The 26,806-nt window shown below is 46.7% G+C and overlaps 1 protein-coding gene across 17 annotated transcripts in view; it reads right to left on the reverse strand.

The window, feature by feature from the left end:
* The window catches only part of TACC1 (transforming acidic coiled-coil containing protein 1), a 129,058-nt gene that overhangs the window by 39,168 nt on the left and 63,084 nt on the right, over positions 1 to 26,806 (reverse strand). For 9 of the 17 annotated variants that reach the window (XM_044930466.2, XM_044930694.2, XM_044930532.2 and 6 more), the window contains one exon: positions 25,709 to 25,824. The exons of the other annotated variants lie outside the window; for them this stretch is intronic. In XM_044930466.2, the coding sequence (XP_044786401.2) occupies positions 25,709 to 25,824 (116 nt within the window). The remainder of the gene's footprint in view (positions 1 to 25,708; positions 25,825 to 26,806) is intronic. 17 annotated transcript variants of the gene reach the window in all.

Consider the following 26,806-nt stretch of genomic DNA (forward strand, 5'->3'; position numbering starts at 1 on the left):
CACTAGTGTGTTATTCTGGGGCTTTGATTAGGGCGGTGCTAATGGAAGGGAAGAGACATGCAGAGCAACTGAGAAAAATGAGGTGAGACGGAGAAGGTTGTGAGGCGCTGGATGCAGAGCTGAAGGAGGAGGAGGCATCAAAGACGGCATGTACATTTTCAGCTCGTGAAACGGGATGGTGCTACTACTCAGTGAGACTCGGGGGTACCAGCCAAGGAGCTTGGGGCTGTTGGGACGGGGGCTCGAGGTCGGCCCCTGGATACTGAGAGCTGTCTGGGACCCTGAAGCAGAGAAGCTGAGTAGGAAGTGAGTAAGTGAGCACAGAGAGATCTAAGCTGCAACGAGTACGGGACATAACTCAACTGATGACGTTCATGTCATTACCTTCAAAGTCACACTGGATGCTACACAACTGAAAGGTATCTCCCTTCTACACACTTTCATCTTTGAGCCTTAGCATATTTTATTCTAAATTTTTAGATAGAAGCTGATTATCTTTTTCTCTCAAAAGAAGGTAAACCTAAAAAAGATTAAACAAAAACTTGAAGTGTATCTTTTGTAAATTAAAAGTAATGCTATTAATAATGATATCTGTATCTTTATTAATAACAATACAATGTCAGCTACATAGGAACATGTCCACACATCTTTAAGATGCTTACTGAAACATCTGTGACATGCTATCTGGAATTTGTTTTAAAAATAACTGAAGTAATAAAACAGAAGAAAAAGAGGATGAGGGGACGATGGGACCAAGTCTGAGAAAATCTGGACAATGATTTAACCCGGGAGGTAGGAACACAGAGGCTCCACTTTTCCATACGACATTGGGAGCTGAGGACAATCAAAGAAAAACTGTCTTTTGTTACGTAACTTCTCTCCCAATCTCTCCTTGCCATTGAGACATTCTAAACATTTACGGTTGGTCTCTCTCATGGGAGCCCTGTCCTCTGTGTTCTTCCCCAACAGGCTGGAGGTCAGTTGAGGGGAAGGGTGAGGCTGAGACAGGAGAGGACAGTGTCTCTAGCCCAGTGGCCCTGTCCCTTCTGGCAACATTTGGTCTTCATTTCCTGATTCCTTCACCATCAATCCCACACCTCCCAAAGATGGAGGGAAGACCTCTGGAGTCACCTTCTGAGTCTCTCCTAGCTTTGTACTTCTGCCCTAGTCTCCCCTATTAGCAAAGGCAGGGGCCTTCCCACTTCCCACCCCCCTCCACTTGCCTCCACTCCTCCAGACCCCACCCTTCCCCATGTCTACCGGCCATGAGGGATGAGGGATGAGGATGGATAAGCCTCTGCAACCTGGGGACACCTGGAGGGCCGCTGCATCCTACAGCATGCCACCTGGCAAGGGGGAGGGGAAGGCAGACAACACCCCTCACCTGAATTCAGCCCCCCAGTCTGAGCAGAAGATCACCACCTCAGCATTTCTTGTCCAACTCTAGGCAGGTGCCAAGTGGGCAAACCTGCCCATCCAAAGTGCACTCCCTGCAGGCCCCAGCCTGGTCCAGCATCGTCAGTCACCAGGACAGAACACCTCAGGGCAGGAGGTGGGGGGCAGGGGGAGGGCAGCTCACTGATTTAAGCCAGGGTGGGGAGTCTGTGAAAATGTAAAAGCAAAAACCAAGCTTCTCACCTAACTTGAAGTGATACATCTGAGTAAGGTTTTATTTGCCTTTACACTCTCCGTCAGCAAGCGTCCCGGGGCCAGCTGACCCTGCCTACCTGAGGCTGCCCTAAAACAGGACCTAAAGGGCAAGCACCACACCACTAGTAACTGGAAGAAGTAAAACAGCCAAGGTGTCCTCAGGATCCGGGTAGGTCTCCCACTGGTTAGCATGAGTTCTAACCTCGGTCTTCGGTCCTGGCTTTCATCTCAGAGCCCGTTATGTAACTAACCTCTATTCATCCTTACATTTTTACACAAATCCTTCTCTTCTTCAGAACCTTCCTCCCAGGGGCGCTGAAAAGCTCTCTCCCTGGAATGAGTCTCATGCGTTTGGATGACTCTGACAAGCACGGCACTGCCTGGCGGCATGGTGAACAGAGAGAGATGAGATCAGTGGATGATTTCAAAGCAAACACTGAGGAAATCCAAAAACAGACCGACATTTCCACTTCTGCCACATCTGTTCTGTTAATCAAACTCTTCCTTTCAACAAGCACCCTCCCCAAGATCTAAAATGTATGATGCACCCATGGGTGCTCTAACACAGATGCCTTCTATGCTTATTCAGGATGTAGGCTAGTCTCTTGTAAAAAGGGATCTTCCCTCCCCCCCGCCTTTATAATACTTTTAAAAGAAAAGGCACAGAATGCCAAGATTCAAAAGGCTGAGGTAACAGCTTGACTTTCTGCTTTGCACTCTGGTACGATGAAAATATGGGCTTCCCTTGTGGCTCAGTGGTAAAGATCTGCCTGCAGTGCAGCAGACACAGGTTCGAGCCCTGGGTTGGGAAGATCCCCTAGAAGGGGGCATGGCAACCCATCCAGTATTTTTGCCTGGAAAATCCCAGCCTTGCAGGCTGCAATCCATAGGACTGCAAAGAGTAGGACACGACTGAAGCGACTAAGCAGCAGTTGCAGTTGAAAATATACTGGGTTCAAATACAAGTGTATGAAAAACCTTGAAAACCTCAGAAGAGGGGGAAATGCCATGCACAGAAAATATTTTTGAAACTCAGAAATGTATTCAGCTAGCATATACTGAGAACCTGCTCAGCTGGCTGCTTCCACATGGATAACCTCATTTAATAGGAAAGTGAACCGCAACCACTCAGAAAACATTGTATGTTAACACTGCAGATTTGGCATTTTTCTCAAATATGCTTGACTCTTCTACCTCAGTTTTTAACTTTCAGGTGAAACACTGTCAGCAAGCTCCTTTTAGATTTGCCCATCACTACTACTGCTTCACGACTGAGCGACTGAACTGAACTGAACTTCTGCTTCAGCTAAAAGAGGTCTCCTTTATGGCTTTTTCTTTTTTGTGTGTGGACCATTTTTAAAGTAGTGAATTTGTTATAGGACTGCTTCTGTTTTAGTATTTTTGGTCCTGAGGCATGTCAGATCTTAGTTCCCTGACCAGGAATGGAACCTGCACCCCCAGCATTGGAAGGTGTCATCTTAATCACTGGACTACCAGCGAAGTCCTCTCTTTTATGGGTTTTGAAGTACTGGACATGTGGGACTCCCCTGGTGGTCTACTGGTTAAGACTCTGCACTTCCACTGCAGGGGGCCCGGGTTCCATCCCTGGTTAGGGAACTAAGATTCGACATGCTTTGCAGCGGGGCCAAAAATCAAAACAAATACTGGACATGTAAAGTGATAAGTCCACCAAAATCTGAACAGGCCTCCTGTGTCAACACACACTCCGGCCTCCTTCTAACCTCAAAATTTAACCAGCATCTCACATCCAAGTCTAGGATGCAAGGTCTAACTCTGAGGCTAAAACAAAATCTCTGAGCCAATACGTGAAAATGAATGTCTGTGCAGTAATTCAGGAAGAAAGGGTCTCAGATAAATGTTGAGGGTCCATGAAGCCCCAAAAACTCAGTGAAAAATTACATCAGAGCCTTCTCCAGGGAAGAAAATCCATAGCCTTCTCCAAAGCCTAGCCTCAGAAGCCACAGAGCAGAAGCTTGTATTTCAGCAGCGTGTTTAGGGCACCTCGAAGGGCTCCTCTCTTTACTTGAGAGTTACAACTTCAACTGCCTCCCCACCCCCCATCCACCCTGCCATCACCACACCAAGGTTTAAAGGACCCTTAGCTACTGGGGAAAATATCCTAACATCAAAGAACAAAGCTCACCACCTCCCAGAACATTCCAAAGGAATGCTGCAAGTGCTGTTTTAAGCAGTTTTAAGTGTGGAATGAACGTCTGAGAGGGAACACTTACCAAAACACACATTTCAATAGTCTGTTTAAATAGGACTGAGTCACTGGCTCTGCATATGTTGACATTAAGATGGGAATGACAGGTGGGTGGCCAGGCCTGAAGGGGCACCGAACGTGTGGTGAGAGCTGGTGGGGGTAGTCCCGGAAGGGCACTGGTGTGCAAGGAAGGGGCGCTGGGACAGACCACCCCATGGGAAGTCAGGCCTCTGAGGAATAGACCTGGGTGAATACTTTCCTTCTCTGGAGAGTGGTTTGGAATTCGAGGGCAAAGTAAGGGCGGGAGGCAGCCAAAACCTGGCCTAAGTCCGCAGAGCCTTCTCCACATTCTGCTTAAAGGAGCCCCTCACCTCTACTATCTGCCAGTACCCAAGGAGCCTGCCCTCGGAGAAGGCAATGGCACCCCACTCCAGTACTCTTGCCTGGAAAATCCCATGGACGGAGGAGCCTGGTGGGCTGCAGTCCATGGGGTCGCTAAGAGTCGGACACAACTGAGTGACTTCACTTTCACTTTTCACTTTCATGCATTGGAGAAGGAAATGGCAACCCACTCCAGTGTTCTTGCCTGGAGAATCCCAGGGATGGGGCAGCCTGGTGGGCTGCCATCTCTGGGGTCGCACAGAGTCGGACACGACTGAAGCGACTTAGCAGCAGCAGCAAGGAGCCTGCCCTCTGGGGCCGCCACGCTGCCAGCCTGCAGGGACCCGGGGCCTGCACTGGCCCCGCAGCGGCCCAGTGTCTGAGGCCCCAGGAAGACAGGCATGCACACCAGACGAGCAGGGGATGCTGGGGTCGTGGCTGGACATCAGGAGATAGACTGCCTCCAGCAGGACTGGTCAGAGCAAGGCAACACGGTGGAGAAAAGGAGGGGCGAGTCAGGCACGGACTAGTGGGTTTGCTCCGGGACAGGGGAGTTTACAAATAAGACTCATGTAATCACAAGGGAAGTTAAGGGGAACACAGAGAGATGGTGTGGGAATGGAGGAAACAGGTCAATATACTAACACAGCCCAAAAAGACATTAATTCTACCAAATGCAATATGTGACTTAGTTTAGATCCAATGTTAAAGACATTCTAAGGAGAACTGGGGAAGCCTGATTGAACATGGCCTGGGTTAGATGATATTAATTAGGTTAACTGTACTGATATGATAACAGTCTTATGGTTAACAGGAAAAATATCTTTATGTTTAGAGATACACACTTAAATATTTCGAGAAAATGTCTCATCTTATAAATCCTTCAAAAAGAAGAAGCAAGCATGGTAAAATGTTGACTGTTGTAATGGGGTGATAAGTACATGGAGATGCATTATACTCTTCTATTATTACATGCCTACACTTTTCATAAGATTAAAAAAATAAGAATATCTAGAAAAAACTTTGGAAGGATGTGTTTTTACATAGTTCATCCCTTAAATTGGGACAATGGCTTATTTTTATTTTTTTTCTCTCTTATTTATCTGTTATTTTCTACTTTGTGTCTACAATTAATAGGACTTAAGATAATTTTCCACAGCTACATACAGTAATACATATTTCCGGAGAGTTCAAGACAAGTTCTCTCTCTTTCCAAGCACCCTCTGCCTCCCACCCCCAGCACAACGCTGAGGAACAGAGAAGCCCGGATCCCTATGATCTCACCCCCGCCAGTGCCTGGATGCGCTTGACAGCTTTCTAAACCTGGTTTCAAAAAACGACCTCCAGACACAGCCTGTCACAGAAGGACAAGAAGCAACTTAAACACAGTGCTGGTGCACGATGCAACCAGACAAAACATTTCTCCAAGAACTGAAGCCGGAAGGATAATCACAGTCTGGCTATATCAGCAAGTGTAAAATTGGCAAGCAAACGGCAGGCGGTTTCGGGCAGAAATGGAACAGCACAGGCTGCGGGACGGAGCCGGAGGTGAGCCAGCTGTGCGACGGCGGAGGACGCGGGAGTGCCCGACGGCCGGACAGATGGAAGGCAGGCCCGAGGCGGAAACAGATGCACCCAGCGCAGCTGTCTGCAAAGGCTCTCAGCGCGGGAGAGGGCGCCTGCCCTGCTTCCTCTCAGCGCGGGAGAGGGCGCCTGCTCTGCTTCCTCTCTCCTGTTCCTCCTCCACACTCAGCAGCGCCCGGCGCTTCTCCCCGCCCCTCCCCCACCCTCCATCCTAAAATACACACTCATTTGTTCAACTAATGACAGCAACACTGAAGTCACACTACATGGCAGGTAATTTTTTTTTTTTTAACATTTATTCATTTACTTATTATTTATTTGGCTGTGCTGGGTCTCAGTTGAGGCATGTGACCTCTTAGATGTGGGATCTAGTTCCCTGACCAGGGATTGAACCTAGGCGCCCTGAATTGGGAACAGAGTCTTAACCACTGGACCACCAGGGAAGTCCCACGTCAGGCAATTTTTGAGGGTCCCCAAATTCCTTTGTCGTTCTAATCACTGCTGTGATGAACATTTTTCTATACGTATCTTCATACTAGAAGATGTAGTATAATAAGAATGGCCTTTGTCCAAGGTTCCTGGCACAGAGCTCCTAAAACCCTCGGAACTTTCCTGGATGACTGGAGTGTCATGCGACTGATAACAAGCCCCTTTTGATCACACCTGAGTTTAATGAGGTGTCTCAGGATGGAGGCCCCAGAGGGTGTCCAGATGGGGCCGGTCACCGGAAAGACCAAACTCGTGATGAGAAGGTGGGAACTTTCAGGAGGTGGCAACTGATCAGGTTATAAGAAGCCTTCGACAGTGAGAGTCACAGGGCCCCCAGGCTGGTGAACCCACAGAGGTGCTAGCGAGGTGCCTGCCCCCCACCTGGCCCCTGCATCTCTGCCACTCGCCTGTTTACAATCGCACCCTTTACAGTAAACCAGTAAACGTATCTTCCTGAATTTTTTTTTTTTTTTTTTGAGTCCCTGTAGAGAATTCTAGGAGCTGAGAGGGGGTTGTGGGAGCCCCCTCCGAGCTGCAGCCAAGCAGAAGGGAAGTGTGGGCAGCCTGGGGACCTGGGATGCACCTGACAACTCAGGTGAGGGCAGCCTTGGGGGACTGAGCGCTGAAATCTCCGGCATCGATGCCAACTCGGCATTAGTGCCAGACCAGGACTGGACTGAAGGACACCCAGTCAGTGGGTCCACCCATCAGGGAATTGGTGTTCGAAAAGACACCACATATTTGCTGTCAAAAAGAAAACCCCTCTCAACTACAAGTGCTATTTACATTTATTCACATATTTACGTATACTAATAACCAACAGGTTGACCACGGGCAGTACAGAAATATAGTCTTATCTAGTAGCAAGATGAAGGTTCTGTCTCCATGTGATGGAAAAAGCAGCTTGATTCACAATTACCCAAGGCTGAGGAACTTCACAAGGGAAACCAGGCAGACGCTGTAAAACGTCCAGCAGTGATAACCATCCCTGCATCCCCCAGGAAAAAGAACAGACGAAAAGTCTCCCCACGGCCCCGTTTGCCTTTATCGCTACTAGCTGTCTGATTCCAGGTCAATGATTAAAACAAAACAACATATTGTGGTGCAACATTAAAAATCGTGTTTGAAGTAGTTAATGACATGGAAAGATGCTGGCTATATCTTATTAGAGAAACTGGTTTCTAGACAACACTGGGACCTGAACCTTGGCTTCACTTTCAGAATGACTTATCCACAGACTGTTTATTGTGTAACTATTTTCAGGCAATAAACCTTAGATAAGCACTAAATTATCCCCCAGTGTTTCAGATATATAAACAAATGACTAATATTAAGCCAATCCTCCCATTTCGAGGCCCAGAATCCTTCTTAAGCACAAAAATCTCTTCTTTCTCAAACCTAATCCCCTTCTACCCTTTCTCCTCTGTCTTCATCTCAACACAGAACTCTTGTTCCAAGTCCATCCAGCCCCACCCCGCCTTCTCTTCCCAAGACGGAAGGGTGGGATGTATTATTGTCAAGGGCTGTTTTTGAAGGATCTCCCTCATGACAAAAGTCTTCATAGTTAACACTACTATTGTAACTGTGCTGCGAGTTCCAGCACTTTATTTCACATTCACACACCCCTAAAGAGGTGCTCCTTAACCCCATCTTACGGGTGAGGGGACCACAGCTCAGAAAGGTTAGAACCAAGAGCGACGGAGCAGGAGAGAGAAGAGGCGTGAAGCTGGGTCGAGGGTACAGGCGGGTCACAGCTCAACCATGCTACGCAGCCTCCGAATTAATTCTAGAGCTGTCTTCAATCACTCAATTTCTCTTCACTCCTGGGATGACTCTTAGAAAACCCTAATAGGCCACAAGCCCAAGAAGAGAGGTTTTGAGGTGGAGGCTCAACGCTACAATAGGACGCTGTCAGTATATCGCTCTACAGGGCTACGTCTATGAAGGGGGTGGGCACCTGAGTCAGGATGGAAGCAGGGGGCTGTCCGTGTCTAGGAACAAACCATCCATGTCATGCTTCTAAGTGTTCACAAGTCAGGGATGGAACCACATGGCCAAGCGGGGCTAGACATTCAAACAGGTAGGACTGGGGGCTTCCTTGGTAATCTAGTGGTTAGGACTCTGGTGCTTTCACTGCCCTGGGCCTGGGTTCAATCCCCGGTTGGGGAACTAAGATGCCACGTGGAACAGCCACAACGAAAACAAAAAGGTGGGACTATTCCTCCCTCACTGCAGGGGAGGTGATCCCACAACTTCACACAACCCCCCGGGTTGCAACGTGTCTCAAAACTGGCAAAGCTCAATCTGACAGCTGCGAGAACAGGACCCCTGGTTACCAAGGCCCTGGGGCCTGGATTTCTGAACTCTAGCCTGCAGGGTGGGTCTCTTTGATTCGGGACCAAAGGGGATATACACAGAAATAATACAAACTTGGAGGGTCTGGCGATGACAGAGAAGTTTGACAATTGTATTACTGACTGTGAGCCAAGCTGATTTGAGTCACAGCACTAAGAAATCCTACATAAAGATCCAAACCAGATGTTCAGTGTCAGCACTCCCTAATTAGCTTAAACCCTTAGCTGCATCAGGACCTGAAGCCTTAAAATCAAATCATAAAATAATGTCTAAGATAATCATCTACCCAACCAACCACAAGCCCTGTGAACCTACGGCACACTGCGCCTGGCATGAAGTAAGCACAGAATAAGTACGTGGGGCTTATAATCCCATCAAGGAGACAAGAGCCACGCTCCAAGCCCCTTCAGAGGACAGTCGGGTTGAGCTTAAGGAAGTTCCTACCACTTTCTCACGTGATGGCCACCTCCCCTGTTCCTACAGAGAAGATATCACCACTGCTCCACCTCTGGACTTGCCTTCCCTTTCTAAGTGGGTTATTTCCCCTATGAATCTGCCTCCATATTTAGCAAGAGAACTTTCCAGACTACAGTAATTCTTCATTTTTGAAAACCAACTAAGTTGTATTTTATTTTTTTTATTTTTATATTATTGGCTGTGCGGTTTATAGAATTCTTAGTTCAATCCCGAGTATATAGGATTCTTAGTTCAGTCCCGACTGGGGATTGAACCCAAGCCCTCCACAGTGAAAGCACAGTCTTTACTGGACCTCCAGGAAGTCGCTAGGTTGTATTATAAAAGAACTTTTATTGCTGACAGAGCAGTAAGCTGGGAGAAGGTGAGGTGAATGAATGCAGTGCCTCTAAGATACAGGTTACAGGAAAAAGGAGGACATCTGGGGCTGAACTAAGCTGAACACTTGTCCTCAGGGAGGACAAGAAACAGCAGTTCTCGGGGCTGGGCAGGAGCTGAGTTCCTAATGCGGCACTGATGCCCTCCAACCCTGAAAGTGTACAAGCTATGTTCTGCTACCCCTCAAGAAGCGGGTAGACTGGTCCCCCAACCACTGTAATTCCCCTCCACCCCAATCTTAGCTTATATTCCTTTGGTAACAAGGTCGACAATCTTACCCATGAAATGCAACTCACAAAGGGGGAATGTAGTAGAAATGTTAAGTTGCATAAACTGTGGACAGTGGTGCCCTGGAACTAAAAATTTACACAAATACACTACCTCACAGTCATATGGTCTTCAAGGCACTTCCATACGTACTGCTTAACCTGATCCTCAAACCAACCCTGTGAAACAGGCATGGCAGGGCTGATTAATTCTGTTTGAAAATAGGAAAATGACACTATGAATAACTGTATGTTAACAAATTTAGTAAGTTAGATATAAAAGACAAAAACCTAAAAAGACACAAATGACTGAAACTGGCTCAAGAGGAAATAGAAAAATCTGAATAGATCTAAGACAAATAAAGGAGAGTGAATTAGTAAATTAAAAACTCCCCATCACACACAGAAAAAGATGTGAACCAGATTGGTGAATTTTACCAATCATTTAAAGAATAATTAACATCAATTGTTCACAAACATCCAGACTATAGGAAGAGTAAAACTTCCCAGTTCATTCCATCATGCCAATATCACCCTGATGCCAAAACCATGCCAATATCACTGAAAACACAAAACCAAAAAAACTACAGACTAATATTTCTTATTGAAAATCAACACAAAAATCCTCAAAATACCAGCAAACCAAGTCCACCAACACATGAAAAGGCATGATTTACTCCAGGAATGCAAGGGTGGTTTAACATCTGAAAATCATTTAGTATAACATATCATAGCAATAGAATGGAAGACAAAACCCGTATAATCATCTCAATATACATGGAAAAAGAATCTAACAAAATCCAATGTCCTTTCATAATTAAAAAAAAAAAATTCAACAAATAAGGAATAAAAGGGAACTTCCTCTGACTTCCCTGGTGACCCAGTGATTGAGACTATGTGCTTCCACTGCAGGGGGCATGGCTTGAGCCCTGGCTGGGGAAATTTCACATACTGCACAGTGTGGCAAAGAAAAAAAAAGGACTTCTTCAACTTGATAAAGGACATCTATGAAAATTCCCCAGCTAATATCATATTTAACAGTAAAAGCTGAATGCTTTTACCCTAAGATCAAGATAAGAGTAAGAATGTCAGCTCTCACCACTTCTAAAATTGTACTTGAAGTTCTAGCCAGGTCGATTAGGAAAGAGAAAGAAAAAAAATGCATCCAGATTGGAAAGGAAAAGTAAAACCATCTGTATTTGCAGATGACACAACTTTTTATACAGAAAGTTCTGAGGAATCCACCAAAAATTATTATAACTAATAAATGAATTCATCAAGGTTTCAGGAAGGATCAATATGCAAATATCAACTGTATCTCTATACACCTGCAATGAAAAATCCAAAAACATAATTATGAAAACAATTCCATTTACAGCAATATAAAAAAAATAAAATACTTTGAAATAAATTTAACAAAGGAAGTGTAAGATGTGTTCTATAAAAATTACAAAATACTAATTGAAGAAATCAGAGAAGATCTAAATAAATGGAAAGGCATTCCATGTACATTTAATATTCTTAAGGTGACAATCCACCCCAAATTTGACTATAGTTTGAACACAATCTCTATAAAAATTCCAGCTGATTTCTTTGCAAAATTAACAAGCTGATCTTAAGATTCATGTGGAAATGTAATAGACCTGGAATAGTTATACCAACCTTGAAAACAACATAACAAAGTTGGAAGACTGACACTTACTGATTTCAAAACTTACTATAAATCTACCATAATCAAGACAGTGTGTTTAAGGAGACATACAGATCAATAAAACAGAATCAAAAGTTCAACTCTTACATCTCTTGTCAACTGATTTTTGTCAAGGGTGCAAAATTAAATAAAAAAGGGGGAAAAAAAGTCTTTTCAACATAGTGCTAGAGCACTGGATGTCCATATGCAAAATAATGAAGCTATACCACTTCTTCACAATGTGAATAAAAACTAGCTCAAGACTGATCAAAGACCTAAATGTAAGTGTTCAAACTATTAAGTTTTAGGACGAAACACTGTAGTCAATCTCTACGACTGTGGTAAGGCAAAGCCTTTTTAAATATGACACCAAAAGCAGGGGGAAAGATGACAAAAACGAAGTACATAAACTGAACTCCATCAACAGTAAAAACTTTTACACTTCAAATACTATCACTGAAAAGAGTGAAAAGACAACCCACAGAATGGGACAAAATATTTACAATCAGATACCTTATAGGGGACTTGTATTGAGACTACATAAAGAACTCTTTACAACTCTCTAAGATAAGTAACCTAATTAAAAAATAGGCAAGGAATCTGGATAAACATTTTGCTAAAGAACATACACAAAGAGCCAAAAAGTATGTGGAAAGCTGCCCAACATTATTAGTCATTAGGGAAACAAAAATCAAAACCACCATGAGACAACATTTCACGTTTATGAAGGTGGACACAGTCAAATAGATAACAAGTGCTGACTAGGACATGGAGAAGGAAATGGCACCCCACTCCAGTACTCTTGCCTGGAAAATCCCATGGACGGAGGAGCCTGATGGGCTGCAGTCCATGGGTTGCTAAGAGTCAGACACGACTGAGCGACTTCACTTTCACTTTTCGCTTTCATGCATTGGAGAAGGAAATGGCAACCCACTCCAGTGTTCTTGCCTGGAGAATCCCAGGGACGGGGAGCCTGGTGGGCTACCGTCTATGGGGTCGCACAGAGTCCGACACGACTGAAGCGACTTAGCAGCAGCAGCAGGACGTGGAGAAACTGAAAACCCCCATATACTCTTGGTAGGGATGTAAAAGGGTGCAGATAGTTTGGAAAACAGTTTGACAGCTCCTCAAAATTAGAAATATTTACCTTATGACCTAGCAATTGCACTATTAGGTATACAGCAAGAGAAATGAAAACCTTACACCCACATAAAAACTCGAACATGAATGTTCACAGCAAGATTATTCACAATAGCCAAAAAGTGAAAACAACTCAAATGTCCATCAACTGATGAATGGGTAAATAAAATATGGTTTATCCAGAGAATGAAGTATTAATCAAGAATTAAAAAAAAGAATGAACTACCAATATATATGCTATAACATGGATGAACTTTGAAAAACATTACGGTAAGTGAACAGAACCAATCAGAAAAGAGTACTACATACTGTATAATTTCAATTACATGAAATGTCCGGAATAAATAAATATATTGAGACATAAAACAGTAGATTTATCAGGTGCCTAGGACTGGGGGTGGCAGAAAAATGGGGGCATGACTGCTAATGGGTACAGTAATTCTTTGTGGTAGGTGATAAAACATTCTTAAAATTAGGTTGATGTGATAGTTGTACAACTCTGTTCATACACTATAAACCCTTTACATGGTGAACTGCATGCAGGTGAATTATATCTCAATAAAACTGCTTACAAAAGAGACAGAACAAAGCGACTCAGAGGGTAACAGGGTAGAAAGCATGTCCTGCAATTCCTACAACATATTCTATTACACCACAGACTTACACTTCAGAAAATGCTTTAAATAGTCTTGTTATGCGTGTCCCATACTTGAGAGAGCTGATAGGGCTCAGCATCACATCAATTTGGGATTTCAAATTTTTCTTAAGGAAGCCTACCATGTGCTAGATAAATTCTATTTACAGAAAGAGGTGAAAAAAATGACATCACTCTTTTTTCCTGTAACAGATGTAGCCAAGTATAGGAAGCATCTTAGAGACATGACAATTGGCACGCTCAAAAGGCTTTTGGTTTTGTTTTGGGGGTGGGGGTGGGGCTGTTTTTTTAAAAAAAAATTCTTCATTTATTTCTTGCTAACATTTGCCTTCTCAGACCTCCCTCACACATTCCCTTGCTAAAACTACCTACTGGCAGCTAAACCGTCTAGGGACATCAAGGAGGCCAAGGGGCCGGGGGAACAGAAGGCAGCCAGCTCCCTCCTGACTGAGGTCGGCAGGGATCTTACCACCGATTCCCTGTGTCCCCAAGCAGAAACTGAGCGCCCAAGACAGCTGAGCACAGGATCACTGCTGAGCAGACATCTGATACATACAGGACCCCCTGCCACCTGATAACCTTTCATATAGAAAAATGTATACAGAGTAAGCGGGGCTACAGCCGCTCAGCGCTCCTACCCACAGGAAGAACACCTGTTCTACACTTGACCCTTTCCCTGTGAAGACCCCCTCTTTTCAGTGTCTTCCCCCCACCCCTGCTCTCCCAAGTTTGAACCAAGGTGGGGCTTCAGAAGGGAGACAAGGGGGTCTGATCTGAGAAGGCTGTTAATAAGGTACACATTTGCATTTAGGCAAGTGTCCAAAATGTGACCTTTTTCTCAGTTTAATGTCTCTGAGATCCCAGGCCCTCGAATTCCCCCAAAGTTGAAATATACTTCATATATGCATGCTCTTAGCCACTCAGTCCAGGACATCAGCCTTAAAATGGAGTAGAAGTGGACACAGTGTATTATCCACAGACAGGATAACAGGACAAGAAGGCCTCTGCCAGGACTGCCGGGTAGACCCCAATGGTGTGGGCTCCAGGACTCATGTTCCCGACAACCACGGGGCCCCAGGTCACCCAGAGTCTGGGCGCGGTGAGAGGGGTCCAAGTGGATGAGTCAGGGCAGGAAAACGCAGAACAGCCTCTGAGGTACGCTGCAATGTTAAGACGTCACTACTTAACAACAGAAAAACACCACCAACACACACAGACACCCATGCCCGAACCCAGACAACAAACTGTCTAAATCTCCTCCTCCCTGCAAAACCAAACAAAAATATCACCCAGGAGTTGGGGGGAATGGGGGTGGAGATAATTAATTTATTTGCTTTTTGTAATAGTCAGGGCCAGGTGCTGGAAGCTTCTAACTCCTGAGAGAGGCTCACTCTAACATGCAAGACTCCACAGATAAAGAATAATCTGGAAAGCCATTTGATAAACTGGAAAAGCTTTGTGCTAAGGATGAAGCTGTTACTGTTGCAGCTAAGTCTCTTTTAGTTGTGTCCGATTCTGTGTGACCCCACAGACGGCAGCCCACCAGGCTCTTCTGTCCCTGGGATTCTCCAGGCAAGAATACTGGAGTGGGTTGCCATTTCCTTCTCCAAGTACCTCAAATTTCCAAATGAGTGCTCAGTGCTGTTTTATTTAGAAAGAGACCCAAACCCTCCCCCTGAAGGCCAAGGTTACTGTAAGATAAGAGGGTGGGGCCCATAACCAGAAGGAGTCCGCCCTCCCCGCCCTGAACCCAAGCCTCCCTGGAAGCTGAGCCAATGAAGGGTGTGCCTTCTCTTTGCACTCAGGAGGTGCCCTGGGTTTTTGGAACCACCTGGATTTGTTTAAGGCTGCATTTCCAGTAGAGCTGAGACCCCTCCAAATGGACAGAAACCCCAGAAGGCCCCCCAGAGTCATCTGCTCCCCGTCCCCAGCAGGCAGCAGCAGGAGCAGAGGAGAAAGGGTGCGTGTTAACAGACAGCTCCTCCTCGCAGAGACCTGAAATTCACTGCAGCTAAACCACCACAACGCGCACCTCCAGAAATCATTACGAGAGCGTTCACAACACTAACTGCCTGTCTCGCAAAGTAGCAACCGCCCACACTGAGCTGGGAAGCTGACGCAGGATAGACAGAGAGGGAGAATGCTCGACCGGAGAGGAGCCTCCGGGCAGAGCGACCAGATGCCTCTGCGGCAGGACGGGAACCCTGGCCAGAGCCACGTCGCTGCTCCTGTCCCTCTGCTCCTGTGCCTAAGAAGGGCAGCAGGGGGCTTCCCTGGCGGTCCAGTGTGTGAGACTTTGCCTTCCGTCGTGGGGGGTGCCGGTTTGATCCCTGGTCAGAGAGCTAAGATCCCACATGCCCAACGGCCAGAAAACCAAAACATGAAACAGAAGCAATATTGTAAAAATTCCATAAAGACTCTTAAAATAGCCCACATCAAAAAAATTTAAAAAAAAAAAAAAAAAAGAGGGACAGGAGGAGGACCAGAGAGGCAGAGCAAAGCAAGAGCTTGATGGCAGGCAGCCTCCAAGGCGGCCCCCGGGAGTCCCACCTCCTGGGATTGACACCCTTGGGCTTGGGTAACCAAAAGGATATTGTAGAAATAACAGAGTATGGCTTCTGAGGCTGTCATCAGAGACACCGCAGCTGCCTTACTGGAAGAATGCTCAGGCAACCCCACAGACAGAGCCCCACCGCACAGTAAAGAACTGAGATTTTCCACCTGCTGCCAGCACCAACGTGCCAGGTGTGGCTGAGGAGGGATCCTCCGGCCCTGGTCAACCTTCAGATGACTAGGGTTCCAGCCAACGCCGGGACTGCATTCTCACCAGGAATCCCAAGCCAGACCACCCAGCTGGGCTGCTCCCAAGTTCCAGACCTCTGAAAACAATGTGAGATAATAAGCATCCAGTGGCTTGAGCTACTACCCAGTTTCAGAGTTATCTGCTATGCAGCAATCAGTTCAGTTCAGTCGCTCAGTCGTGTCCGACTCTTTGTGACCCCATGAACTGCAGCACGCCAGGCCTCCCTGTCCATCACCGACTCCCGGAGTCCACCCAAACTCATGTCCATTGAGTCGGTGATGCCATCCAACCATCTCATCCTCTGTGATCCCCCTTTCCACCTGCCCTCAATCTTTCCCACCATCAGGGTCTTTTCAAATGACTCAGCTCTTCACATCAGGTAGCCAGAATACTGGAGTTTCAGCTTCAACGTCAGTCCTTCCAATGAACACCCAGGACTGATCTCCTTTAGGATGGACTAGTTGGATCTCCTTGCAGTCCAAGGGACTCTTAAGACTCTTCTCCAACACCACAGTTTAAAAGCATCAATGCTTCAGTGCTCAGCTTTCTTCACTGTCCAACTCTCACATCCATACATGACCACTGGAAAAACCATAGCCTTGACTAGACAGCCCTTTGTTGGCAAAGTAGTGTCTCTGCTTCTTAATATGCTGTCTAGGTTGGTCATAACTTTCCTTCCAAGGAGTAAGCTATGCAGCAATACCAGTCTCTTAAGAAGCTCCTCCTTCTACCCCAAAATGGGTGCAAAGTCCCAGGAGGCTGCACACGCCCCCGCGCACCTGCCTCTCCTCACCCACACACGACTCACGGGTGGAGAGGGAAGCAAAGCGAAGGCAAATGCTCCCGGTGCCTTTTTATTTCTCACGGATGAGCAGACACTGAGCACAAAGGAAGCAAATGTTTTTAATCCAACAGCACTGCTTACCCAGGGATGCTTTTACTTTTTCCCCTTCTGACTCGATGTCTAAATTGTACTGTAAGCTTCTGATGTTCAAAATTCCTAAAATACATTTTATCCTTCATACATCATATATGCTAAGTTAACATGTGTGAAATATGAAATCTCTTGATAATTTTTTTTTCAAATTACATCATTTTACAAGATACTAAAGAACATGCTTTCCCCCATCACATACTCTCTCCTGGCAACATTTTAAGAACTTTTCATTCCCTCTGATAAGTCATTTCCTAAGGCAGTGAAGAGAGAGAGATACCTACATTCCCTGCAGAGAGAACCTGGGTGTGTGACCTTCAAAGCTGAATTTACAGGACTTCCCTGGTGGTCGAGTGGCTGAGACTCCGCCCTCCCAACGCAGAGCTAGATCTTGGTCAGGGAACTGGATCCCACAGGCCGCAACTAAAGATCCCGCAGTCAAATAAACAAATCTTCCTTTTAAAAGTTGAATTTATGACCGCACTGTACTACTAGCAGTACAGGCTTCATTTCCCAATTTTTAGACTGGAAATCACGTGTGGTCTATTTCGGAGCATCATTGTTATGAAACCAAGTAAGATGCTGAAAAAAACTGTATTCAATACATACAATAAATGCAGCTGGAACAGAAAGTTGGTGATCCGTTAGGTCGGAAGCTGTCGTATTTCCAGCAATGACATAGGGAACAGGGACTGGCCAGGACAGTATCCGGATCTGCCAAACAGAACTGCCAGATCACATTTTTCCACTTGTGAATTAATGAGATAATCCATTTGGTTACTGTCCTCTTGCCAAGTCTGGCCATCATCAGTCTAGGCCCTGGGGATCTATCTGATTATGTTCGTGCAAGCCCATGAAATTAGGTTCATGTACATGTGAAGGTGAGGGTGAGACCTTGAACTTACAAGCTGCAATCCCTTCCCAGGCCCAAGGTTAAACCATTACTAGACACTTCAGCGACTCCTAGTTATCAAATCCCTACAGAGACTGCTGTTTTGGGTGGATAAACCATGGTCTTCCTGTCACTCACCGGAGTTCAGAAGACTGTGACAAAATGGTATATTCTGCTAGGGCTTCCTATGAACAGTAAGTAGTATTACTGCTGCGGCTGCTGCTAAGTCGCTTCAGTCGTGTCCGACTCTGTGCGACCCCATAGACGGCAGCCCACCAGGACCCCCAGTCCCTGGGATTCTCCAGGCAAGAACACTGGAGTGGGTTGCCATTTCCTTCTCCAATGCATGAAAGTGAAAAGTGAAGGTGAAGTCGCTCAGTCGTGTCCGACTCTGTGCGACCCCATGGACTGCAGCCCACCAGGCTCCTGCGTCCATGAGACTTTTCAGGCAAGAGTACTGGAGTGGGGTGCCATTGCCTTCTCCACTTGAAAAAGAAACTATGACTGCTCTTTAAATGTGGTGAAGGCTTCAGACCATATCCATTCTGTAGGTGGAGCACTGCTGTTGTTTAGTTGCTAAATCGTGTGCGATCCTTTGCGACCCCATGGACTGTATGTAGCCCACCAGACTCCTCTGTCCTTGGGATTTCCCAGGCAAGAATACTGGAGTGGGTTGCCATTTCGTTCTCCAGGGGATCCTCCTGACCCAGGGACAGAACCCGAGTCTCTTGTGTTTCCTGCATTAGCAAGCAGGTTCTTTACCACTGTGCCACCTGGGAATTAAGTGGTAGCAATGCAGTTTAGCAGGGCTGCCCTCTCAGTACACCAGAGAAAACACCTCCGCTGTCGGAAGCTCTCAAAGGAAGCTATACTGCTTTATTTGGGGCTCAAGTGAGCTCTAAATTGGGAAATGCAGGTCTGAGGTGAGTATAATCATCACGATATTTAAGAAGGTCTTGAATTTGCTATTCACCTTAAAAGAATAATAACTACTTTGACAGTTACTAAAATAAAATATTCATTTCCAGCATGCAGACTTTGCCCCTGCCCCCAAGTTTTTTATTTAATACTCTCTGAATCTCTGCTGGAAAAATGATACTCTTCCCCCAAGTATCTCCTTGGGTGGAGCACCACACAGAGAAAGAGGTGCTCCTTACACGGCTCCTTTGTTGTTGCTGTTGTTTAGTCACTCAGTCGTGTCCAACTCTTTGTGACCCCATGGACTGAAGCCCACCAGGTCCCTCTGTCCATGGGATTCTCCAGACAAGAATACAGGAGTGGGTTGCCATTTCCTTCTCCAGGGGATCTTCCCAACCCAGGGACTGAACCTGTGTCTCTGTGTTTCCTGAACTGACAAGCAGATTCTTTACTGCTGAGCCACCAGGGATGCCCACATGGCTCCTTTACATTATTATAAAATAAAGCAACAAAGCCACACGGCCTCATCCCATTTACTACTAGTGGGAATTTCCAAGCTGAGAGCTACAAACATTCAACAGAGTGAGGGGGTGGGGGATGGAACTGTATCATGCTGCAGAGCTTTTTAAGCGCATTTCATAATAATATGAAGTGTAATATACAAACTTAAACTATGAACGAGCCAATAAAATAAGAGCATTAACCTGGAATGTTGTTGAAGGAGCCACTGGGGTGAACTGTCAGGTAACATGAAGGGTCCTTACCGGTCGCATTGTGTTTGTGTATTAGTCGCTCAGTCGGGTCTGACTCTTTGTGACCCCATGGACTGTAGCTCGACACGCTCCTCTGTTCATGAATTTGTCCAGGCAAGAATACTGGAGTGGGTAGCCATTCCCTTCTCCAGGGGATCTTCCTGACCCAGCAACTGAACCCAGGTCTCTTGTATTACCATCTGAGCCACCAGGGAGGCTCATTAGTCCTATTACCTCTAGGATATTCTAATAAAGCAATCCCTGCACTAGGAGGCTGGAAAGGGTGTCAAACTAAGTCCCTAGGAGAATCACACTCACAGATTCGACTAGAACACTTCAGTGTTTGCATATTTGCTTATACAAGTAGCCCAAAGCCTTAGGATCAAACATCTAAGGCTCAGATTTTAATAAGATTTCCCTTCTAAGTCTTACATAGGTACAATCTAAACCAACCAACCATACAACCTACACCAAAAATACACCATAGCAACAGTCAAATTACAAATTCGCAAACACCCAAAGTTACATTAGAAACAAAAGTGAAAAGTCTCTGTGTTTGTACTTATATTAAATGACTGCCAAATTCTCCCCATTCTTCCCTAATTTCCTTTTTGCTCATATCTTTTAGAGAATTGAAAATTAAGTATGAGCCAGACTGAAACGTCATTTTGCGAGGGAGACAAACAGCCAGCCCAAACCAGTCTCTCCTTGATGCCGTCCCTGACCGTTCAGGCCCACAGGAACGGCACCCATACCCACAGTTCACTTGCTAATTAATCAGCTACAGCCTTGTAGCTTTATTTAAAACTAAAGTTCAATTATAAAGGTCAAATTATAAAGTACTTAAACTTTATCATTTTACCAAAATCATTGCAAGTGTGGATCAAGGTCGGCAAACTTCCTGTATAGAGCCAGATAGTAAATATTTCAGGCATTTGCCTCTGTTCTGAGTATTCAATCTGCTATCTTACTGCAAAAGCAGCCAGACTACACCTAAATACACGGCTGCGTTCCAAAATGAAACTTTACTTATGGGCCCTGCAATTTGAACTTCATGTACTTTTCACACAAAGTATTGTTTTCCGCCATTTAAAAATGTAGAAACAGTTCTCAGCTCTCCAGCAGAACAGTAACAGGTAACGGCAGGCCTATGAGCTATTGTTGGCTGATGCCTGATTTACACTGACCCCAACTACGTCAACAAACAAGTGGGCAGTCCCCACAGGCCTCCGGCAGTAAACACCTGTGGACTGACCCTGTTTATCTCTCTCCTGTTCTGGAGAACTACCTTATGCGTTTGGTGTATCTAGTCACCTAATCAACACATCAAACAGGGTAACTGTTCCAAGGGCATAGAGAGCTCCAGTGTAAATTAAAATTCCCTCTCTCAAAGAAAGGTAACAATTTGTAAACAAAGGCGTGTGTGTTTGCGTGTGCCGGCTGGGGGAGGCTTCAATTAACAGAGGACAACAGAGGACAGCCACTGCAGCTTTCACTTTTATAACCTAAACACGGGACAAAACCGCAGTCCATCAGCACTGGAAACAAACAAACAGAAAAACGATGTACTTGAGACTGTACCTCTCGAACGTCCTTTCCTAGGTGATGTCTCCTTAATGATACATCTCCCAGCAAAGAGAAAGAACATTAACATCAGCAACTTAAACACCCTTTGCAGAGCTTATAGATCATCCTGCCAGAAAACAGAGTCTTACATGATCTACACGTGCTGTTCCCCTGCATCAAAGACTAACCATATATTAGGGGGCTTCCCACGTGGTGCAGTGGTAAAGAATCTGCTGGTCAAGGCAAGAGATGTGGGTTTGATCCCCAGATGGGGAAGATCCCCTGCAGGAGGAAATGGTAACCTGCTCCTGTATTATTCTTGCCTGGAGAATCCCAAAGACAGAGGAGCCTGGTGGGCTGCAGTCCACAGGATCAAAAGAATCAGACACAACTGAGCAAAAGTGAAAATGCACACCACCTTACCAGGAGTCAAATAATCAACAGTTTTTAGAAAGAGAACCTTCCAGGCCGAGAAGTTAGACTTCAACATTTAGACTCCAGGAATTTTTGCCCACTGATATCTTCCCTGGTCAGACCTGTGCTCTGGCTGTATTTTTACACTCACTGTGTACGCATAACAAGGCCATCCACAGAACTCTGGACAAGGACTGGTGGGGAGAAGAAGCCCCAGAGGGCAGGATACTGCCAGGATGATGAGGAATCATCCTGTTATTTAAAGACACTAAATGGCAAGACTTCTTCATATGCAGTGCTTTTTTTCCCAGTTGGTACCGCCTGCCACTTTCATGGTCCACAATCTTGAGCTACTCCACTGAGCTTTCTTGATCCACGCTCAGCTGCATCTGACTCTTTGTGACCCCATGGATTGTAGCCCACCAGGCTGCTCTGTCCATTGGATTTTCCAGGCAACAATACTCGAGTGGGTTGCCATTTCCTCCTCCAGGGGATCTTCCCGACCCAGAGACTGAACCCACATCTCCCACGTCTCCTGCATTACAGGCGGATTCTTTACCGCTGAGCCATCGGGAAAGCCCTTTCTTGGTCTTTGACTCTCTAAAAAAAAAAATTCTAGAGAGACCGAGAAAAGAGACTATGAGCCGTAAGTGACCAAAACTTGTAAAAATGAGTCAGTGGCACAGGAAGGACCAAACAATTGGGTCTGTGTGGTTCTGGGGGCCTGGGCCATACTGGCCTCCATTTAATTATCAAAGAATCTGTCAGGATGAATCAGACCACCAGCTGACAGGATGGTGAGGAAGCAGGCGGCCCAGGCTGAGCAATTCAAAGAGGCTTTCAAACTGTCTTGTGAGCTTTATTTAAATTTGAGGGGAAGGCCACAGAATAGCTCTCTCAGGCTTTCAAATCTCCCTTCAGATCTGCCAATCTTGAGAGAAGAAAGGGGAAGCTATGAAGCGGCATCTTCTGTCATGGAGACCGCTACCTAGCCAAGTGGCACACACAAGTCCTCTAACACGCAAACCTGCCTGTTCCCATGCGGTCTCTGCCTGAACTCATGGTAAAAAAGTGGCCCAGGGCCAGCTGAGGGAATTTTCAGCAGGGCAGCCCAGAATGGAGCTCACCATTTATTGATTTAATGAAAAAAATTTTTTTTGCCACACCACGTGGCGTGCGGGATCTTAGTTCCCTGACCAGGGGTCAAACCCGTGTCCCCTGCATTGGAAGCATGGAGTCTTAACCACTGGACTGCCAGGGAAATCCCTGGAGCTCACCATTGAAAGCAAAACCAAATCACAAAAAGCTGGTAACATTTCCCCAGTAAGTCCAGCTCCATCATGAAATCCAGCATGGACTTCCTGTGACCTCCCCAGGTGACCTTTGAGGAAACTGCTAAGCAAGGAAATATAATAACCGTTGGGAGAATAAATTTATGACCCGATCAAAAGTTAGGTAACAGGGTAACTGAAAGCTGGCTCTACTTTGTCACTGCAGGTGACAGTGACACTCACTGGAATAGAGAAAACACAGGAAAAGGACATCCATCCTGGAGTCCCTTCTCCAGACAGCAGCCAGCTATCCTTTAAAAAAGGAAGCGAGAGCACTGTCCCTCTGTTCAAAGCCCTGCTGTGGGTTGGACTATATTCCCCCCAAAAGATAAGCTCAAGTCCTAACTCCCCACACCTGGGAATGTGGTCTTATCTGGACATAACAGTTGAGCCCTGAACAATGTGGGGGTTAGGGGTGTCTACCCCCAACCACTCAGCACAGTTGAAAACACTCCATACCCACGTTTCTCTATCCTTGGATTCAACCCACCATGGACTGTGTAGTACTCTAGGACAGTGGTCCCCAACTTTTTTGGCATCAGGGACCCATTTCATGGAAGACAATTCTTCCACGGACCGGGGTAGGGGATGGAGAATGGTTTCAGGGTGACCCAATTGCATTACATTTACCATACACTTTATTTCTATTATTGTTACATTAGATCCACCTCAGATAATCAGGTAGTAGATCCTGGAGGTTGGGGACCCCTTCTCTAGAACATACTTAGTGAAAAAAAATCTGTATCAACTGGACCCGCACAGTTCAAACCCATGTTGCTCAAGGCTCAACTGTAGTTATCTCTGCTGCTGCTAAGTCGCTTCAGTCGTGTCCGACTCTGTGCGACCCCATAGGCGGCAGCCCACCAGGCTTCCCCGTCCCTGGGATTCTCCAGGCAAGAACACTGGAGTGGGTTGCCATTTCCTTCTCCAATGCATGAAAGTGAAGTCGCTCAGTCGTGTCCAACTCTAGCGACCCCATGGACTGCAGCCTACCAGGCTCCTCCATCCATGGGATTTTCTAGGCAAAAGTACTGGAGTGGGGTGCCGTTGCCTTCTCTGAGTTATCTCTGCAGATGTAATCAAGGTAAAAAGAGGTTGACTTAGATTGGAGTGGTCCCTAAACCCACTGACTGGCGTCCTCCTCAGAAAGCCACATGAAGAGACAGAGATATGCAGGGTGAAGCTGACCAGGTAAGATGGGAGCTTTGCTGCCACAGACTAAGGAACACCAGGAATTGCTGGCAACCACTAGAAACCAGAAGAAACAGGGAAGAATTTGTCCCTAGAACCTTTGGAAGGGGTCTGGCCCTGCCAACACCTTGATTTCAGACTTCTAGCCTTCAGAACAGAGAGGGAACCAATTTCCATTGTTTTAAGCTGCCCGGTTTGTGGCATTTTTAAAAGGCAGCCCTTCGGATCTCACTCAGAAGGAAAAATGAACGCCTTGTGACAACAGGACCCAGACAGCCCCTACCTGGCTGACTCCGGCTCCCTGCCTGGCCGCTGCTGCAGCCACCCAGGCCTCTTCCCTGACTTCCAACATGCTGCCCCCCGGGCACTTCCCTCCCCACCCCTCTGCCTCAGGCTGGTGCTGTCTCAGACCTTCCCAGGAGCCATGCTCTCTGTTAGAAGAGTTCTCCTCAGGAAACTGCACAGATGTCCCCTCAATCCTCTTTTAGGACTCTGCTGAAGTCCCCTAATCAGTCAGGTTCCCCACCCCCATCAGCCTTCAGCACCTCCTACCAACCCTCCCCCTACTCTGTTCTCCCTTCCCCTGCTTCATTTTTCTCCGTTGTTGCACTTAGGTCAAAGCGGACAGGTGTGCGCGTGCATGCTAAGTCACTTCAATCGTGTCTGACTCTTTGTGACCCCAGGACTATAGCGCGCCAGGCTCTTCTGTCCATGGGATTCTCCAGGCAAGAATACTGGAGTGGGCTGCCAGGCTCTCCTCCAGGGGATCTTTCCAACCCAGGGATTGAACCCGTGTCTCCTGCATTGCAGAAAGGTTCTTTACCGCTGAGCCACCAGGGAAGCCAAGCTGACAGGTAGGTACATTCTGCTTAACCTCTGAAAGGCCCGTCTCCCTCCATGACGCTGGCCTGCAGAGATGGGGACTGTTTTCACTGCTGAATCACAGCCACTCTGAACAGCTAACTGCCTGCGATCAGGCCAGGTGAGATTTTACTCAGAATTGGCTGTGGGACAAAAACGGTTTCCGCTAATCGAGAGGAACAGCAGCAGCCACTGCAGATGAAATGCGGGCTCAAGGTTGGGCTCTGAGGGCAGCAGGGTGTCTCCATGCTAGGCTTTCTTGGGTGGACTGGAGCTCACCACCATCCCTGGTGGAAGCGGGGACGGTAAAGAACTTTGACACTGCCTCTTAAGATTCCTCCTTGTCTAAAAAAATTCAACTCCTACCTATAATCCTTGTCTCCAGCCACACCCTGGAGAAAATGTGCAGGCCTGAGAAACGTGTGAAGCCAAATCTAAACAAACCTCCATCCCAACATCACCACACATTTTGTTTTTCAGGGCCCAGTAGGAATGTTCTGATAATGATAATTTCATACTGCAAAATGTACAACCTACTTAGGGAAGAAAGATTCTGGCTTCCACACTTGGAAAAATACAAACAAACAAACCATTTCAAATATGCCAGGAGCTTTCAAACAGCTCCTGCTGAGTAAGGAGACAACCCCCCACCTTTTAAAATGGCCCTGCATTAACACTTTTCCTTCCCTTATTTACATTTTCAAAACTTTAAACAACAGCAGCAAAAAAAGGCAGAACAAGGGAAGTCTTTCCTTACCTTGGGTCTTGGCCCCGGAGCCTGCCAGTCCGAGGTGCGACTCAAAGGATTCCTTGAAAGGGGATCGGATGGGCGTTTCAGTTTCAGGGGTCTCAAAATTACCTTCAGAATCCGAGCTGCCAAGGGGGAAAAATGAGGAATTACCACTTTCAACGGTATTTCCGACACCCCTTTACAGGCTACATCTCCACAAGGTCCAGTATTTTTTGCTAACTTTGCACCCCGCGCGGGGGTCCTCAGTGTGGACTGGCCCGGGACTGGGGGGAGGCGGGGTGCAGTGCTGTAGCAGCGACCTCCTCCGGCTTCCGTCTCCCTGAAATCTCCTCCATCCTCCGGGGCCTTTCTCCAGCAACGTTTATTTCTGAGGTCATCCATCCCTCTGACAGCCCCCCAAAAGCCCCTTCAACAGACTCCTTTTCTCACAAAAGCCCTTTGCCAAAGGCTTAAAAATTCAGATCGCCCCTCTCAGCCTAAAATTAAGAAGCCAGCTTTAGCCACGATGGCCTTTTTCTGCAGTTAGGCCTCTACCTGTTTGCAAGGCACCCGGCCAGAGGCCGAGGACGCTGTCACCTGCCTCCCGCAATCACACGGGTTGACAGCTCAGGAGAGACAACCGTTTCTCCCCCAGCGGCCAGGGGGGCCGGCATCACGCGACCTTCTTCACCAAGGCTGCATTTTCGGGGAAACAGGGGAGTCCCAGGAGGGCCTGGGAGCGACTTCTTCCCCGTAGGGAGGGCCCCAAGTGCCAGCGGGTGTAATACACGACAGTGCGTGCGTGCGTGTGTGTGTGTGTGTTTGTGTGTGTGTGTGTTTGTGCAGGGGCGGGGGCTGGGGTCTCGAAGCTTAGAGAAAGGGACCGAGGCACACGGGGATGCGCAGAGACTGCAAATTTTGGGTTAGGTTCAGAAAGCTCACACTGAAACGAGGGAAGGAAAACACCCGGCGGGAGGGCACAACGTCCTGAACTTCCGACTGCACAGCGGGGACCTGGTTAAGGGCAGGGACGGCAGCACTGCCATGAACACGGTTAACGCGGGTGGCAACCACACACACACACACACACATACACACGCACACACGCGCGCGCGCACACAAAAT

The sequence above is a fragment of the Bubalus bubalis genome, chromosome 1, assembly GCF_019923935.1.
Source record: "Bubalus bubalis isolate 160015118507 breed Murrah chromosome 1, NDDB_SH_1, whole genome shotgun sequence".
NCBI classification, from domain to species: domain Eukaryota; kingdom Metazoa; phylum Chordata; class Mammalia; order Artiodactyla; family Bovidae; genus Bubalus; species Bubalus bubalis.